We start from the raw sequence: 17,934 nt of genomic DNA, 5'->3' as shown, positions 1-17,934 counted from the left end.
GGGGACCGTAGTGTAGTGTAGGGTTAACTGACAGTGACTGCTATGGAAGGGTGACAAAACCCTTCCATAGCAGGGTGACCGCTATAGAGAAATGATCATTTCTCTGAGTTGCTTCGGGACAGGAATATGGCTTCTCACCAGCAAGCATTTTTTATGCTGCAGGGGTTGCCACTGCCAGTGCTTTTTTTAGGACATGTTTGATGTCAGACATGACATCTGAACATGTGTATAGGGGGTATATATACACATATATGTCTGTATATATACCCCTAGACATATATAGGTGTGATAGTAGCAGAAATATATGCTTGCACTAATGAAATCATTTACAGTAATATATTTCTGCTACTATCACACCTATATATGGCTAGGTGTCTATATACATATAATTATGTGTGTATATATACCACTATACACAAGTTCAGATGTTTTGCCTGCCTCAAAAGAACCCAAAAAAATGCCAAAAAAACGCTAGCGTCAAAAAAAAATGCCCAGGTGTGTTTTTGCTGGCATTTTTTGGGGGGTTTTGGAGGCAGGCAAAACATATGAACTTGTGTATAGTGGTGTATATACACACATACATATATTTATATACACAGCTAGACATATATAGGTGTGATAGTAGCAGAAATATATGCTTGCGCTAATTAAATAATTTACAGTAATATATTTCTGCTACTATCACATCTATATATGGCTAGGTGTCTATATACATATAATTATGTGTGTATATATACCACTATACACAAGTTTTGCCTGCCTCAAAAGAACCCAAAAAAATGCCAAAAAAACGCTAGCGTCAAAAAAAAATGCCCAGGTGTGTTTTTGCTGGCATTTTTTGGGGGGTTTTGGAGGCAGGCAAAACATCTGAACTTGTGTATAGTGGTGTATATACACACATACATATATTTATATACACACCTAGACATATATAGGTGTGATAGTAGCAGAAATATATGCTTGCGCTAATGAAATCATTTACAGTAATATATTTCTGCTACTATCACACCTATATATGGCTAGGTGTCTATATACATATAATTATGTGTGTATATATACCACTATACACAAGTTACGATGTTTTGCCTGCCTCAAAAGAACCCCAAAAAATGCCAAAAAAAACGCTAGCGTCAAAAAAAAATACCCAGGTGTGTTTATGCTGGCATTTTTTGGGGGTTTTTGGAGGCAGGCAAAACATCTGAACTTGTGCACAGTACCACTATACACAAGTTCAGATGTTTTTCCTGACTGCAAAGAACCCAATAAAATGCCTGCTATTAAACCTGCAAGGTGTGAAAACTCCAGTGCTGAAAGTGTTCTAATACAAACGATCTTTTTTTTTATGGTTCTGGACATGCTACAGAGCTGAAACTTCACATGTACACTTTTTAGACCCCCCAGATACTAAATCAGTCAAAATCAAAAAAATCTCTCTTTTTTTTTTTTTCAATAATTGGCTTTTTTATCAAAAATTACAATTTTTAAGAACTTTTTTTGTGTGATTAATAGTTAATGGGGCATGACCCAGAACCCTAGAGACTTTTTAGGGGCATTTATTGGGTTTTAGGGCTTAAAAATTGTGTTTTTTGATTACCGAAGTTCGGGTCCCATTGATTTCAATGGGGTTCTGAAATCCGGGCCGAACTTTCGGGAAGTTCGGATGTTCTGGCCGAACCGAACTTTTCAAAAGTTCGATCATCCCTACTTAGCAGCTCATTTGTTTTCACCTTTTGCAAAAGTTTACCAAGTTTTGAACTTGTAACGGACATATTTTTTAATGAGTTTAAAGTTTTTTTTTTATATATACATTTAAAAACATATAAAACATTTTCAGTCTCTATTTCAGCAAATATTTAAAGTGGAATGCTAAAATACACATGTCAAATTATGTAAGGTTAAGGTTAACATTGTATCTTTCTTACAAAAAAAGACACAGTATTATCTAGATTTCTTCGTAGCAGAAACATTGGATCTCTATCTTCCCTTGTCACAGAGCCGCGATCTGCTTTGTTTACTTAGGCAGAGCGCTGTTCTGCCTCTCTCTTTAAAGGTTGGTGGGTCCACCGGACCCACTGATTGGCTCGCCCCAGACCCAGAAGTGCAGAATCATGTATCTGTATGTGATTCTGCACACAGGAGCCACCGCCCCACAGTAAATATACGTGGGGCCGTCGGCAAAGGGTTAAAATGGTTCTAATGCCTCAAAGTTATTTTATCCCTCATGCATTTTACTGTATGCATAAAGGTAAAAAAAGAAAAACCTTCTATGCGCAGCAGCGGATTAGACATTAATGGCTGTTTGTTGAGTTATTTTGAGGGGACAGAAATTTACACTGTTATACAAGCTGTACACTCACTACTTTACATTGTAGCAAAGTGTCATTTCTTCAGTGTTGTCACATGAAAAGATATAATAAAATATTTACAAACATGTGAGGGGTGTACTCATTTTTGTGAGATACTGCATTTTCTAAAATGATCACACAAAAGAAGCATTGGCTCAAAAAAGTTGATGCTTTTATTTTCGGCTGCATCAAAGCTCATAAAGGGGACGATTGATGGGAAAAGGCAGGATGAAGATGAATAAGTGTGAAGTCAGCCTTAAAGTATAACTAATGGCAAACTTTTCCCATTTCAGATAGAGTTAAGGAGGATTATAACCCCTGACAATTTTGTTTTTGCCATCCGTGTCCTATTGGGGAGATATCCCTTTGCTTCCTGTCCCATAACGATAACAAGAAGATGAGAAGAAATGACTCCCAAGTGAGGGAACCTCTTATTGTCACCAAGGACACCAGAACCAGTGTTCCTATTGGAAATTTTCCCCCCTTTTTTTTTTTGAAAATACAAAATGTGGGATTTTCTTTCACTTTCAATGAAAATGGTAAAAAGAACAATTACACACTTTCCAAAAAAAAAAAAAAACAGGTTGCCTTTAGTTATACTTGAAAGATCTGGTTTATGTTTGATGATAAATATCAATCATATACACTTACCAGCCACTTCATTAGGTACACCTTGCTAGTACTGGGTTGGACCCCCTTTTGCCTTTAGAACTGCCTTAATTCTTAGATTCAACAAGGTGTTGGAAACATTCCTCAGAGATGTTGGCCCATAATGACATGATAGCATCACGCAGTTATAACTAGACAAATAAGCAAAGTGCAATAAAGTGCTCCAGTGCAAAAATATAAAGGTGCTGGAAGATGATTACTCGTGCTCTTGTGCCAGGTGACTTGAACCCCTTCAGGAACCCTACTCACCAGAACGGATGGACCCTTGGTAGGGGTCAAAGGCGCCTGTATACAGGTAGAGTCATCTGATCTGTACTTATAGTTGATGGAATCAATAACACGCCAGATCTTCTCCTTGATAGGATGGGCTATATGGTAGCCTTATAATTTGTTGGCCCTGGAAGTGATGTAACCAAGTGCCGCACCGGAAAGACGTATTTCCGCTGCGGCACTTGGTTACGTCACTTCCGGAGCACTTCCTGGTTTGCCGTGGAACGCACGCGGTAAGCGGCATTCCCGGAACCATCTACAGCTTTGTTCTCTGCTTTTATTTTTACCACATTTGTGAGTATATTTTTTGCCTATTAATAATAAATATCTTTTAATCGGGCTTCACTATTCTGGCATTTGGTGTTATTTCATTGGAGCTATCCATGGCCACCAAATTATAAGGATACCATATAGCCCATCCTATCAAGGAGAAGATCTGGCATGTTATTGATTCCATCAACTATAAGTACAGATCAGATGACTCTACCTATATACAGGCGCCTTTGACCCCTACCAAGGGTCCATCCATTCTGGTGAGTAGGGTTCCTGAAGGGGTTCAAGTCACCTGGCACAAGAGCACGAGTGATCATCTTCCAGCACCTTTATATTTTTGCACTGGAGCACTTTATTGCACTTTGCTTATTTGTCTAGTTATATTGCACTGTAGTGCACAAAAAGAATTTACTTGTGGACTTTTGAAATTTATTGGACACTATCTAATTAGTTACTATTTGGAGATTATACATTATACTTTATATATGAAATATTTTGCACTTTTTAAATTCACCATATGTTTAGTTAATCATGCTTTTTTCCAAGCGCTGTGTTATTTCATTTCACTATTTCTTCTGAGTTTTTACTTGGTGAGCAGCAGCTGCAATATTTATTTATTTGTTTTACACATTTTTAGCACTATATTTGATTTTAGCGCAGGTTTAAATTTACTTTATAGCATCACGCAGTTGCTGCAGATTTGCTGGCTGCACATCCATGATGCAAATTTTCACCACATCCCAAAGGTGCTCTACTGGTTTGAGATCTGGTGACTGTGGAGGCCATTGTACAGTGAACTCATTGTCATGTTCAAGAAACCAGTGGTGAGATGATTTGAGCTTTGTGACATGGTGCATTATCCTGCAGGAAGGAGCCATCAGAAGATGGGTACACTGTATTCATAAAGGGATGGACTTGGTCAGCAACAATGCTCAGGTAGGCCGTGGCGTTGAAACAATACTCAATTGGTACTAAGGGATCCAAAGTGTGCCAAGAAAATATCCCCCACATCATTACACAACCACCACCAGCAGCTTGAATCGTTGATACAAGGCAGGATGGATCCATGCTTTCATGTTGTTTACACCAAATTCTGACCCTACCATCTGAATGTCACAGCTGAAATCGAGACTCATCAGACCAGGCAACGTTTTTCAAATCTTCTATTGTCCAAATTTGGTGAGCCTGTGCGAATTGTAGCCTCACTTTCCTGTTCTTAGCTGACAGGAGTGGCACCCGGTCTGGCCTTTTGCTGCTGTAGCCCATCCACTTCAAGGGTTGATGTGTTGTGCATTCAGAGATGGTATTCTGCATACCTTGCTTGTAATAATTGGTTATTTGAGTTACTGTTGCCTTTCTATCATCTCAAACCAGTCTACCAATTCTCCTCTGACCTCTGACACCAGCAAGGCATTTTCCTCCACAGAACTGCCGCTCACTGGGTATTTTTTCTTTTTTTTAGACCATTCTCTGTAAACTCTAGAGGTGTTTGTACTTTGTATGTGAAAATCCCGGTAGATCAGCAGTTTTTGAAATACTCAGACCAGAACCTCTGGTACCAACAACCATGTCACTTTCAAAGTCACTTAAAGAGGAAGTAAACCCTCGGTACAAAAATGAGAAAAATAAAAACCTGTAAAGACAAAGGCATAATGAGCTAGTATGCATCGCATACTAGCTAATTATGAAATACTTACCTTAAAATTAAGTATCCGCAGTGCCGTACGCTCAGCGACAGGACGGCCAACATGTTCAGCCGTCCTGCTTCCTGGTTCGCATCCTACGGCCATCTGATTGGCCGGAGGCGCAATTACATCACTCCCATGCATGCGCGCGAGAGCCGCTCCCTCAGAGCGCATGTGCCGATGACGTCATCGGCTGCATGCACTGTAAATATCTCCTAAACGGTGCAAGTTTAGGAGATATTTATAGCACCTATAGGTAAGCCTTAATATAGGCTTACCTATAGGTAAATGCCAACAAAGTGGGTTTACAACCACTTTAAATCTTTCCTCCCTATTCTGATGCTCAGTTTGAACTTCAGCATGTCATCTTCAACACGCCTAGATGCCAAAATGCACTGAGTTGCTGCTATGTGATTGGCTGATTAGCAATTTGTGTTACCAGGCAATTGAACAGGTGTACCTAATATAGTGGCTGGTGAGTGTACATTTAAAATGGAAAGAAGCACTTTTTTGGGGGGGGGGGCAGGAATACTTTTATACATCCTTTACTATATTGAGCTTGCATTATCTTTCCTATTATCTTTCCCATTATCTTTTCCTTTAAATTGTAGTGCTTTATACAGTCAAGAAATCCAAACAATATGTCAACAGAAGCCTACAAGGAAAGGATACAGAAACTAGAAAAACAAAGAGCAGAGGTAATGGTTCTCACCGCTGGTATGTCAATAGTCCTATTAAGAAGGCAAAGCATTTATTGAAAGCAAGATAAATCAATTAATACTAGTTCGATTTAATTGACAACTTCACAGAAGAGACAGTTCTCTGTTATTCTTTTTTCCTTATTTTTTCAGTCAGGATTCTTACATCATATTTTCATATACTCACACTAGTCCTTTTCTTGTCTATGTTGTTAGTGACAGATTTGACCATGACCTTGGGGAATCCATTAACTATCCATATTTTCCAGAGAAAAAAAAATATCAGCCTTTTAAATCTCTTTCCTTTATTCAGTAATGGCAACAAGTCCCATTTTACTGGCCTCTAGAAAAATACCATTGGGACCCACTGATTTGGCTGTAAGCAACGCGCTCTTTATCAACTCAGGTAGTATATAGGAGAAAGATAACTAGGTGTTTACCATTGATTTTAATTGAAAATTCATATGATACCTAGTGCCATCTAGTGGTAAAATGCAGTATGCTCTTTTTTAAATTAATGAAAAACATTTGTCCAGCACAGGAAATAGCCTAATAACATTTGCTTTTTTTATGCCACGTCCGCACCCATCAAATGTACATGCATTTGCACTGGATGAACTGCTATGCCAATTTTTCTAAATACATTCCTTAGACTACCCTGTTTTTTATGCTCTTTTTTCTATGCATCCATTATGTCATAATAATAAAGACTTGAACCAATTAAAATATTTCTTGTGAAAACATGTTTTTTTATATTTTAGTTACTGGAAGTAAACAAGCAATGGGACAATCAATTTAGAAATATGAAAAAAGCTTATGAAAAAAAGGTAATTTTTTTGCACTGAAAATTATATATAATATTTGTGTAATATATATGTATATAATGTGTAATAAACAGACTCATGACACTTTGTAACACTCCTCAACCACCACATACCATCAAAGTTTATCTATTTATCAGTACCCCCAATGGTTTATCCACCTCTCAAGGAGTCCATCAGCCTAAATTGAAAAGAAATGGACCATACAATGACCCATATTCTGGACCACTCTGGATTTCAGTTACATGACTGAACTTTGAGTAAGTCCCTCCCCAGTCTACACACCAGTATCTACATGGTGGTATCATGGCAGTTCACTAAATTGTGTAAGATTTAGGCCTGGATTAATTTTAAGGGGCCTACTGATGGTTTGAAATTACAACTTTTTCTAGTTTGAGCACTTTTTATATTTAAGCTATGGATATTTTGAATTTGACATTAATTATGGCACAAAAGTATCGCAAATATTGTATATTTTGGAACAAAGCTCAATTTTACTGGTTTTGTCTTCAAATAATTGTTTTACTTTTTGATTATCTTAAGGAAAATATATCTGTGAAATAAAATAAAATAAACTAATTTTTCTAGTTTGACCAGCACCTTTGCAACAAGTGTTAATGTAGGTGTAAAGTTACTATTATGTGATTTTTCACAACATTAAATTACACTTCTGCTAGAATGTATGATGAAGTTATATTGTATGCCAATAATATAAAGGTATTTTTTTTAAAGTTTGTATAGTTATGCAAGTTTTGCTTTAATTCACCACCTTTGTACTAGTTCAGTGGGTTTTCCAAAAATGTTAAAAGTCATTTTCTAGCTCACCAGTTTATAGCTCACTTCTTTTTTAAAAACCAGGGATAATGTCTGAGAATTTCTTTCAGAAATCAAAATGTTAGGATTTGGTTTGCACCTCTTTATCAAAAGGCCCCATGGGAATGTAGACTGCACAAATTAACCATATGTATTAAAGAATAAAAGAACAAAACTCAAGTCTTGGTAGTTAAATGGCTGCAGCACCTTTATTGGCATATAATTAAATAAATAATCAAATATCTTTATTAAACTTCATAAATGAACAAATTTCAAAACTTAAAATTCAAATAAATATATTTATAATCTCGCTTAGTCATAAAAAACTAAAGTGAATAAATAAATAAATCCATCAAAGTCTCCCCTTGAATCAAGGGTGACAAAACCACATAACAGGTGCTGCGACGGGGTGGGGGGTGGGGGAGCTCGCTCAGCCGTACTTGTTCAACTGTGACCAGCGCCATCACACACAGCTTTATATAGCCCCTAAATCACGTGACTTAGAAGCTTCCAGAGAAAAACGTGTTTCCCTCCCGCCCAACAACATGTGCCTTCCACATAGTGGCTTAAAGGCACATACACACAATATATTATTTTTTTATTTTAAAACAAATTGAGGCAGCCACAATCCCATGAAGTGGGACCTTTATTAAGCCACACTTGCCAATGGCTTTTAACCTGAATGGGTCTCTAAGCTGCCTTTCCTGTGGCACCTCCACAGTTCACATGCCTCTAAAAAAGGTGCAAATAGCTAGAAGTAGGGGATTTAGCTAAAAATGTCTTCTTTCAGATAATTTTTATACCAACACTGTGATCAAGCATAAATAGATCCTTTGGGTCCCTTACCCATTTACTACATATCCAGTACAGTAATCCATTCCAGTGTTGAATATGAGAAGGACAGAGGTTAATCTTACTAAGGTAAGGTGTTAAGTGCTCAGATAAAAGAGGGTTATGTGCCCGAGGAGTGCTTTAGTGTAGGAATGCTTAATTAGTCAGGAAAAGTTACAACAATATTCATGTTAGTATTAATTGCCAGGAGTCTCACATTAAAAATGACCAGGCGTTATTGTAGTCTCTGTCCCTTTGGGGGGGAGGGGAGGGGGTTCCCTCACTTTCTGTGTGGTAATTGAGTCAGGAAGCGAGCGAAAGTCTGAAAAAAAAGAGGAAGTGAGAGAACATTTGGGACACAGACAACAGAAAAAACAAAAAAAACATTCAAAAGGGCAATAATATATGAAGCTTCAAGTGTTTTTCCAAGTGTTAGAGTTCAGGGTGTAACTTAAATGTTGGGGTGAATCTCAAGCCCATTTACACTCATTTTATTGTGGTACATTAGCAAATTTGAATGTGCATTCAAAGCACCTCAACAGTAAAATGAAGGGACATTCACTGTTTTTGCTAATGCAACACAGTGCCCAGTTTGTTGATTCAGTGCATGTTGACTACTATGTGTGCTTTCATGCACTGGGGAGCCATTTAAATGAATGGCACTGCAATAGTTGTTAGTCACAGCTGATCATTATACCTACGTATAGAGTGCAGAAGTCAGGATTGAATAAATTACAAAGTGCAAGGGTTGGGATCAAAAAAAAAAGTGTGAGTGCTGGAGTCAGGAATGGGGTTATTTTTAAAATAATAAATTGGGGCCTGCTTCTAGAGGAAAGTGCAGTGTGTGGCAAAAATTCAGTTCAGACTTTTAGGGTTGTATTCAGAAGATCAAAATGTTTTTAGGGTGGGGAGGGTTCACTTTAAAGTTCTTTTACTGTTTGTTCAGAATATCTACAATACATTAGGGTGCATGAACTGGGGATTGGTTCACTTAAAGAAATAATTACCTGAAAACCAAAAATTTAATATATTGCAGCTTACCAATCATTAGATGTGGTGGCTTCATTTGTTTTCTTTTCCTAGGCTTTTTTTTCCACCGTTTTTCATCTGGTGCTCTGGCCAGTAACACACCTCCTATATTAGAGCGCTCCCACTCTGGATAAAGAAGCGCTGTCAGTCTAGGGGGAGGGGAGTGTTAGATGAACTAGCAGATTTAGATACATTAACAATTTGAAGCCAAACTTTAGCTCCCACTTTATAATCATTTACTGTAACATTTTTTTTCTTTTAGTATGAAGGTTTTACTTAAATATATGCTGACCATTGTAAGCACCCCTGCCAATTGTAAATGGCTTGTTACATCTATGTAACTGCAAGTGAGCTTGATCTTTTGAAAAACAGACTTGCTGGCTGGATCACCAGATAAAAACAAACAGAAGAAAGAAAGCCTAAAAAAGGAAAAACAAATGCAGCCTTCACAACTAAGAATTGGTAACCTGCAATATAATGTTTACTTGTGGGTTTAATGCCACATTAATTTCTACTTTACACTGGTGACCCTGTTGCTGGTGACAGGTTTGCTAGTGAGAACAGAGAACATCATCACCTGACATTTCTACCATGCTGACAGAAAGTGTGAAATGTCCTTTGTCAGTCTGGCTGATGAGGGATCGATGCTGTAGGAGAGGGTCAGTAGTTTCCCTGTTCTCTCCTGTTGCTGACTAGTTGACACCGACACCAGGATCACAATTGTGACAGTTTGTGCAGCACTTTACAACATGAGGGCAGACAGTACAATTACAATACAATAAAATACAAGAGAATTAAGAGGGCCCTGCTCATAAGAGCTTACAATCTAAAAGACATTACTGAATTTAAACATTGGTCAAGACAAAAAGGGTCAGACTTGATAGACCACTGGGACTTTTTCTACTATCACCCTTCTACCTTTCTATGTTTATAATTGTGGGAGATACAGTAGTGCAATGTTGATTTTCAGTGCTAAAAGCCCAACACCTAGAACAAACAGAAAAACCAGCTCAGAAAGAAAAGCATTTTATTTTTCCAGTCAGTCCACAGTAGCGTGAAGGGGTACACATATATCTTAATATAGTTTAGATTGATTTAAAAAGCTCCAAAACTTTTTTTTTTTCATTTTTGTTATGATGTGTAAATGTTACATCCTTCAGGCTGTGTTCCCACTGGGGAGATTTCAACACCCTTCCTGCAGTGTTGACATTCAGGATATTACTATAAGCTGAAACTCCTAATTCCTGTCTCTAGAGGGCTTTCTCAAGTTATTCCAAAGAATTCACTAGGGAGTTAATGCCATCATTATCAACCAATAAAGAACAGGATGTGAAGGGAACTCTCTACTCTAAGGAAGCCTATTTTTTTTTGGGGAATCCTCCCCACTGAGCTATTGCATTCTGACAATGGGGAGACTTCCCCGCCATCAGAATACACTGATCAGCACTGCTGAATTGAGCAGCAAAAACCCTTCTGTACAACGTCCCTGCCCATACATGGATCAAAATTCAGCCAGTCTTTGCTAAACCGGACAAATTTCACTGCATGTATGGCCGGCTTTATTGTCAATAACATTCCTTCAAGTATTTACAATATGCTATTGATTTAGGTTGCAGAATTGAGATTGAATCTGTCATCATGTAAATGCAGCACCAGAGAAGGATACAAGGATCTAAAGAAAGATGACAGTCAGCTTTACTGGAAAGATCAGCACACCCAACAGGTATTGTTTAGCTTTTTAATTGAAACAGCATATGCATTACTGGTATGTAAAATGGTGTACAGAAAAATATGCATTTAAATATTAAACAGTGTAATAACATTTTTACTTTTTTAAATTGCAAGTATTGGTTTTACCAAAGCTCTGCCACCAATGCCCTTTCTCAGCATGAGTGTTTACATTAGAGAGCACTCGCCTTTCTCCTCTGTCACACGATTGATTCCTAATGTAAAACTGCTCAGCGTCATATCCAGAGGTTGTCTTTGGGAAATAGACGTATGAGTGCTGCCAGCATTGCTGCAGAGGTTGAAGGGGTGGGGGGTCAGCCTGTTGGTATTCAGACCATACGCTGCACACTGCAAACAGTTTGCTGAAGACAAGCAGACAAAGGACTTGGATTACTGGAACCATGTCCTGTGGTCTGATGAGACCAAGATAAAATTATTTGGTTCAGATGGTGTCAAGCGTGTGTGGTGGCAACCAGGTGAGGAGTACAAAGACAAGTGTGTCTTGCCTACAGTCTAGCATGATGGTGGGAGTGTCATGGTCTGGGGCTACATGAGTGCTGCCGGCACTGAGGATCTACAGTTCATTGAGGGAACCATTAATGTTAACTTGTACTGTGACACACTGAAGCAGAGCATGAACCACTCCCTTCGAAGACTGGACCGCAGGGCAGTATTCCAACGTGATAACCACCCCAAACACACCTCCAAGATGACCACTGCCTTGCTAAAGAAGCTGAGGGTAAAGGTGATGAACTGGCCAAGCATGTCTCCAGACCTAAACCCTATTGAGCATCTGTGGGGCATCCTCAAACAGAAGGTGGAGAAGCGCAAGGTCTCTAACATCCACCAGCTCCTTGATGTCGTCATGGAGGAATGGAAGAGGACTCCATTGGCAACCTGTGAAACTCTGGTGAGCTCCATGCCCAAGAGGGTTAAGGCAGTGCTGGAAAATAATGGTGGCCACACAAAATATTGACACTTTGGGCCCAATATGGACATTTTGACTTAGGGGTGTACTCACTTTTGTTGCCAGCGGTTTAGACATGAATGGCTGTGTGTTGAGTTATTTTGAGGGGACAGCAAATTTACACTGTTATACAAGCTGTACACTCACTACTAGAAAAGTGTCATTTCTTCAGTGTTGTCACATGAAAAGATATAATAAAAAATTTCCAAAAACGTGAGGGGTGTACTCACTTTTGTGAGATAGCGTTTACTGTAATTATGCATCCCAATAATATTATTATGCCTCAAATCTTTTAGAAAACATTTATTTGAAACTCTGATCCTAGCCCACCCACTACAGTAAACCATTTCATCAGAAAGTATAGGATTATAGAAAACGTTTAATATAGTGGCATTTAGAGCAAACAAGTAAACACAGTTAGAAACATACAAATGAGCTGTATACAAATTTGTAAGTCACCTCTTTACTTTCTCATCCCATCATCATGTTCCTTGGCAGCTCATATAAACAACAGTACACTTAATTGGCATTCAGTGCTACCTATCCCTCTCCCAGACTGATATCTACTATACAGAAGTTTACAAACTGCTGTTAGCATGGTAAATTTGGGCAGTTACACTAGTTGCATTTAAAAAATGCACTTAAAGCGGAGTTCCAGCCATTTACTCACCTGTCCAACGGTCCAGCGATGCGGCCGCCGGAAGCCTCGATCCTCTCCCTCGGCGCCGGCATCACTGCTGTGGGCACCCGGCTGTTACAGTTTGCGGCTTCACAGCCGGGTACCCACTGCGCATGCGCGAGTCGCGCTGCGCGCCGTGATTGGCCGGCAATCTTCTGGGACCTCTGACGTGTCCCAGAAGATTGCAGGGAGGGAGGGGGAGAGGAGAACTTCCGCTCAGGGCGCCGCGGCGCTCCGAGCGGAAGTGGGAGCGGGTACCTGTCAAAACTAGGTACCCGCTCCCCCCCCCAAAAAATGACATGCCAAATGTGGCATGTCGGGGGGTCAGGACTCCCTAAAGCGGAAGTTCCACTTTTGGGTGGAACTCCGCTTTAACAATGTTTTATTAAATGCATATGTGCATTGATGAATGTAGTATAACATATGCCTGAAATTCAGCTTTGAGATTTATTAAAGGTAATATGGGGGTGGACCTTTGACATTTAAAATGTTTTTTTTTTTTTTAAGTTTTAAAGTTTTTTTTAATATATATTAATGCACGTGGCTCTTGTGCATTATGAAATAAAGATGTCATGGTTTTCTGTTGTCGTTGATGATTATAGTTTATTTGTGGTTATATACTCAATCATGAGATTTCTCCTGACATTCTTTCCCAGTGACAGGACAAAACATGAGGGTAATTTTTTTTCCAATGTGGACATAAATAGCAATAAAAACCTCACAGTATCACCATTCCTTTCCCACTCTACCTAAAAATATGGATAAAAATTAGGCTATGCCTTGTAATTCATGTGGCCTTTCAAGTACATATTTCCCTAACAAGTCATCACACTTACTGAGAGAACCCTCTATATCACTCTCTATCACTATAAAGCTGGTTATACACATTAGAATATCTCTTGTTCAGTCCAGTAATCTTAATAAGGAGAAATCACTTGATCCCCCCAACCTTCCAAAACAGCATGTATTGAGGAAAATGTGGTGGCCATTGTTCTCTGACAGCTGCCACTTGCAGCTCTAAGAATACCAGAACAGCAACTGTACCTCAAATGATGTAGGTGCTGTTCAGCTGAGATTATTCTGCCTGGCTCTGTTGACAAGTTGATTGACGAATTGACATTTGCAAAGCCAGGTGGTGTCAACAGGGAAATAGCAGGAGTAGACTGAAATTAAATCCATGTATCATAAAAGAGAAGTATGGCCAAAGCCACAGGGTCACAGGAGTACAATTATTTCTGTAAACCTGAAACCCAAAGCCAGCTGATATCAGGCTCCTGCCCACTATTACCTGACCAGGTAGAATTGCATCAAAGAAGGATCCTGACAATATTGTTGGGATCCATTGAGCACTGGAGGAGCATAACAGAGAAGTGATCAACAATCATTGCTCTCTGTTGGAAGCAGGCCAAGATCAACGGTCAGTTCTCCGTCTTTGAGCTAGCATGGGACAGATGTTGCAGCATGGAGGTGAGGATGGATGTTTGTTTTTTATACATCCCAGACTTCTCCTTTAAGAGTCTGTATTTTGAAGGATACTCAACAATGTAAAACAGTGAATGGGAAAACACACTGAAAAATCACAGGCTTATCTATTATAGCTATTTAGGTAGCAAACAAAATGTGCATCAAGCTCAACCAATGACAGTATTTTTTTTTTTTTTTTTTTTAACAGTCCCAAGACTTGCTTACTCTGCAAATGCAAACTATTAAGAAGGAAAACTGGATGTTGAGGAAACAAAACTATATTCTTCACAAAAGCAAAGAGTACTACAAGGATGAAAGAGACCACCTTAATAAGGTAATAAGGCTATGTCATGACTGCAATTTAAACAGCTGGCATAAATACTGTACATGAATATGGTACATAGAGCATTATAACTGATACAACTTGTAGTTATTTTATTTGTGCAGTCAGGTATGTGATCTTATATTGTAAGTGTGAAAGGCAAAAACCAAAACTTAGAGCAGTCATTCTCAACCTTAAAGGAACCCTTGAAATAATGGCTTGGGAAATCTTTTTGTATCCAAATCCGGCTTTAAACTTCTCCACAACGGTATCTCGGACCTGCCTGGTGTGTTCCTTGCTTTTCATGATGCTCTCTGTGCTTTTAACTGACCTCTGAGACTATCACAGTGCAGGTGCATTTATACGGAGACTTGATTACACACAGGTGGATTCTATTTATCATAATTAGTCATTTAGGTCAACATTGGATCATTCAGAGATCCTTACTGAACTTCTGGAGAGAGTTTGCTGCACTGAAAGTAAAGGGGCTGAATAATTTTGCACGCCCAATTTTTCAGTTTTTTATTTGTTAAAAAAGTTTGAAATATCCAATAAATTTCGTTCCACTTCATGATTGTGTCCCACTTGTTGTTGATTCTTCACAAAAAATTACAGTTTTATATCTTTATGTTTGAAGCCTGAAATGTGGCAAAAGGTCAAAAAGTTCAAGGGGGGCGAATACTTTCGCAAGGCACTGTATGTATCAGCCACTATAGAAGTGGAAAAAATAAATAAATAATGAATTGAGTCAACAAAAGTTGATGAATTGGTGGGTAAAGTGACTCCAATAAAGATTGGATATGGTATATCTATGCGTGAAGTGAATAGGTGGATAGATATACAAGGGCTAAAGTGAACAAGTGCAAATGGTCCTAAAGGATATGGACCAAACAAATGTGAAAAAATAGCCAAAAAAAAATAGCAAAAAAATAATAAATAAATATAAATATCTAAAATGATAAGAAATGAACAGAAAAGTCCAAAGAGTCCATTAAAGTGACTAATAAAAAAAGAGAGAAGGTGAGTTTCCAGTTGATGGATGACTCTCGAGGTGATCCAGGTGTTGAGTGCCAGGTGAGGAAATCAGTGCTCCCCTTCAATATTTCCCGCACTCACCAGAAGTCGTCACCCCTACAGGGGTCACCAGCGTGATGTAAATATCTATACCGATCACTTCACTGGTAAATCCTGGGTCATCTCTCCCATATGTATAGTGTATTCAGAATAGGATAAATATAGCCTCATACGCAGATCACATCCATCAGATGTAAAGTAATATCCGGGTCATAAATAGGAGAAAGAGCCTTATATAGTGAAGTACGGTTTTAAAAAGTATCCTTTATTGTAAATAAAAATAGTACTCACATTTGGTAAAGGTAAATCGAGCGAGCAATGTATTAGGGACCGCATTTTCCTCCTTAGCGGTGACTTCCGGGACGCTATGCGAGCCAACCGCCGGATATGCGTTCCAGTAATTAATATTACACCACTACACTTCATAGGCAGCGCCACTTACCTCACCACCCCTATCATTTATTGAATATTAACTTACTGTCTATATTTTTGAGGTAGGCTGCATTTTTTACAGAATCTGATTTGTATCTTAGTGCAGACTTCTGGGAAAATCAGTAAGCCAATCACACAATCAGAAAATTACATTTCTGAGAGGGCATTCTGTATACCATCTGTGTATAGAACACCTCCAGGTAGCCATATTGCATTGCCTTTTACAAAAGTCATTTTTATTAACAATAAATTACAATATGATTTGTGTCGCAATTGTATGTGTTATATTATTATTTATTTTATTTGCTATTTTTTCCCCCACGAAAGCGGAGTTACCCTTTAAGGTACCAAATCATAACAATAGTATAATAGTATATTAAACTGAATGCTGAAATGTCATATGGTGCATTCTGTTCATCGCTAGTCAAAATCTTTTATCTCCAATATACATTCACTTTAAATAAAATCCTGTTTGTTTATTAACTATGGCATCCATTAAATGTAATATGTTAAGCACGTTTACGTGGCTTTTTTCTGCAAATCTGCCAAAAAGGCACACAACAGAAATAATGTGCTGTATGTGCTGTATTTGTTCACCGAGGAGACATAATAATATGTGTATAAATAGTGTACAAAGGAAGACAGTTAATAGTAGCACACGGCTTTTCTAAAATTAAGAAAGAAATCCCCAAACATGGTAGGCGGTGGCAACCAAAATCTATCAGTAAACCACAAAGACTTCCTCAGGAAACACTCTGTACTTGTTTGAAACAATAATCCCTATACACTTCCTTCATTATGTATAATCTGCAGCTTTGCAAAACGAGGCTATTTTCTCTTGTGCTTCTCTACGATGTAACATGGCAGCTAAAGATAGCGAGGGGTACCAAAGATAAACCTCACATACAAAGTAACACAGTTACAAGAGGAAAATAAAAGGAAACTTTTTACAAGAATGGATAAGAAACCAAAACAGTTTCATTTTATTGCACCAACTTTATTCTTTCTAAAAAATCTAGCTAACAAAATGCTAGCAGATATTAAAATGGAACCTTTCAGAATAAAGATATGGGAGCTGCCAACGCTGACTTGCTTCACATCTGTCATATGTATCCTTCTTTGACTTATTTATTGAGAGGTCTCAGAAACCGGAAATAGTAGTAGTGAGGGAAATATCAGGATGATAGCATTTAAACATGCAGGTAGAACTTCTTCCTGACCCTGGTGGTGCCCCAGTTTCCCCAATAAATACACATACACTGAAAATAATGATTTAAAGTTCAGGCTACTTATCTTTTCTTATATATTCTAATCCATTCTACATTATTTTTTAGTGAAAAGAAAAAAGATGATAAACAGTTTGGTGCAACAGTCAGAATAGAAATGGCATGTACACTGCTAGCTCTTACAATGCAAATGAATGGTAAAATCTACAAATCACATCAACCAATAACAAATTCAACTTCTCTTAAGCCTAGATGTACTATTCAATTTGTCCTATACCCAACACAAGCTTTTACTATACTTTAAAAATATAATTTTTTATAAGGTTTTGGAGAGATAAAACTATAATCCTTCCACTTTATAAAACTCTAGTTAGGCCACATCTAGAGTATTCCGCCCAGTTCTGGTCACCAGTCCTCAGAAGGGATGTGCTGGAGCTGGAGAGAGTCCAAAGAAGGGCAACAAAATTAATAAGAGGATTAGAGGACCTCAACTATGAGAAACGACTACAAGCACTAAATGTATTCTCCCTGGAGAAGGGATGCTTGAGAGGGGACACAATAGCGATCTACAAATACCTCAATGGTGATTCCAGCATAGGAAAAAAGCT

The 17,934-nt window shown here is 38.3% G+C and overlaps 1 protein-coding gene across 1 annotated transcript in view; it reads left to right on the top strand.

Annotated features, from left to right (window-relative positions):
- The window catches only part of TNIP3 (TNFAIP3 interacting protein 3), a 72,827-nt gene that overhangs the window by 30,933 nt on the left and 23,960 nt on the right, over positions 1-17,934 (top strand). The window contains exons 4-7 of the mRNA XM_082244185.1: positions 5,854-5,940; positions 6,702-6,767; positions 11,044-11,157; positions 14,481-14,606. Coding sequence (XP_082100311.1) covers positions 5,854-5,940; positions 6,702-6,767; positions 11,044-11,157; positions 14,481-14,606 — 393 coding nt within the window. The remainder of the gene's footprint in view (positions 1-5,853; positions 5,941-6,701; positions 6,768-11,043; positions 11,158-14,480; positions 14,607-17,934) is intronic.

This window comes from Pelophylax lessonae (assembly GCF_965119305.1).
Source record: "Pelophylax lessonae genome assembly, chromosome: 1".
NCBI classification, from domain to species: Eukaryota; Metazoa; Chordata; class Amphibia; order Anura; family Ranidae; genus Pelophylax; species Pelophylax lessonae.
The sequence above is the reverse complement of the archived record's forward strand: the minus strand, read 5'-3'. Positions and strand labels throughout refer to the sequence as shown.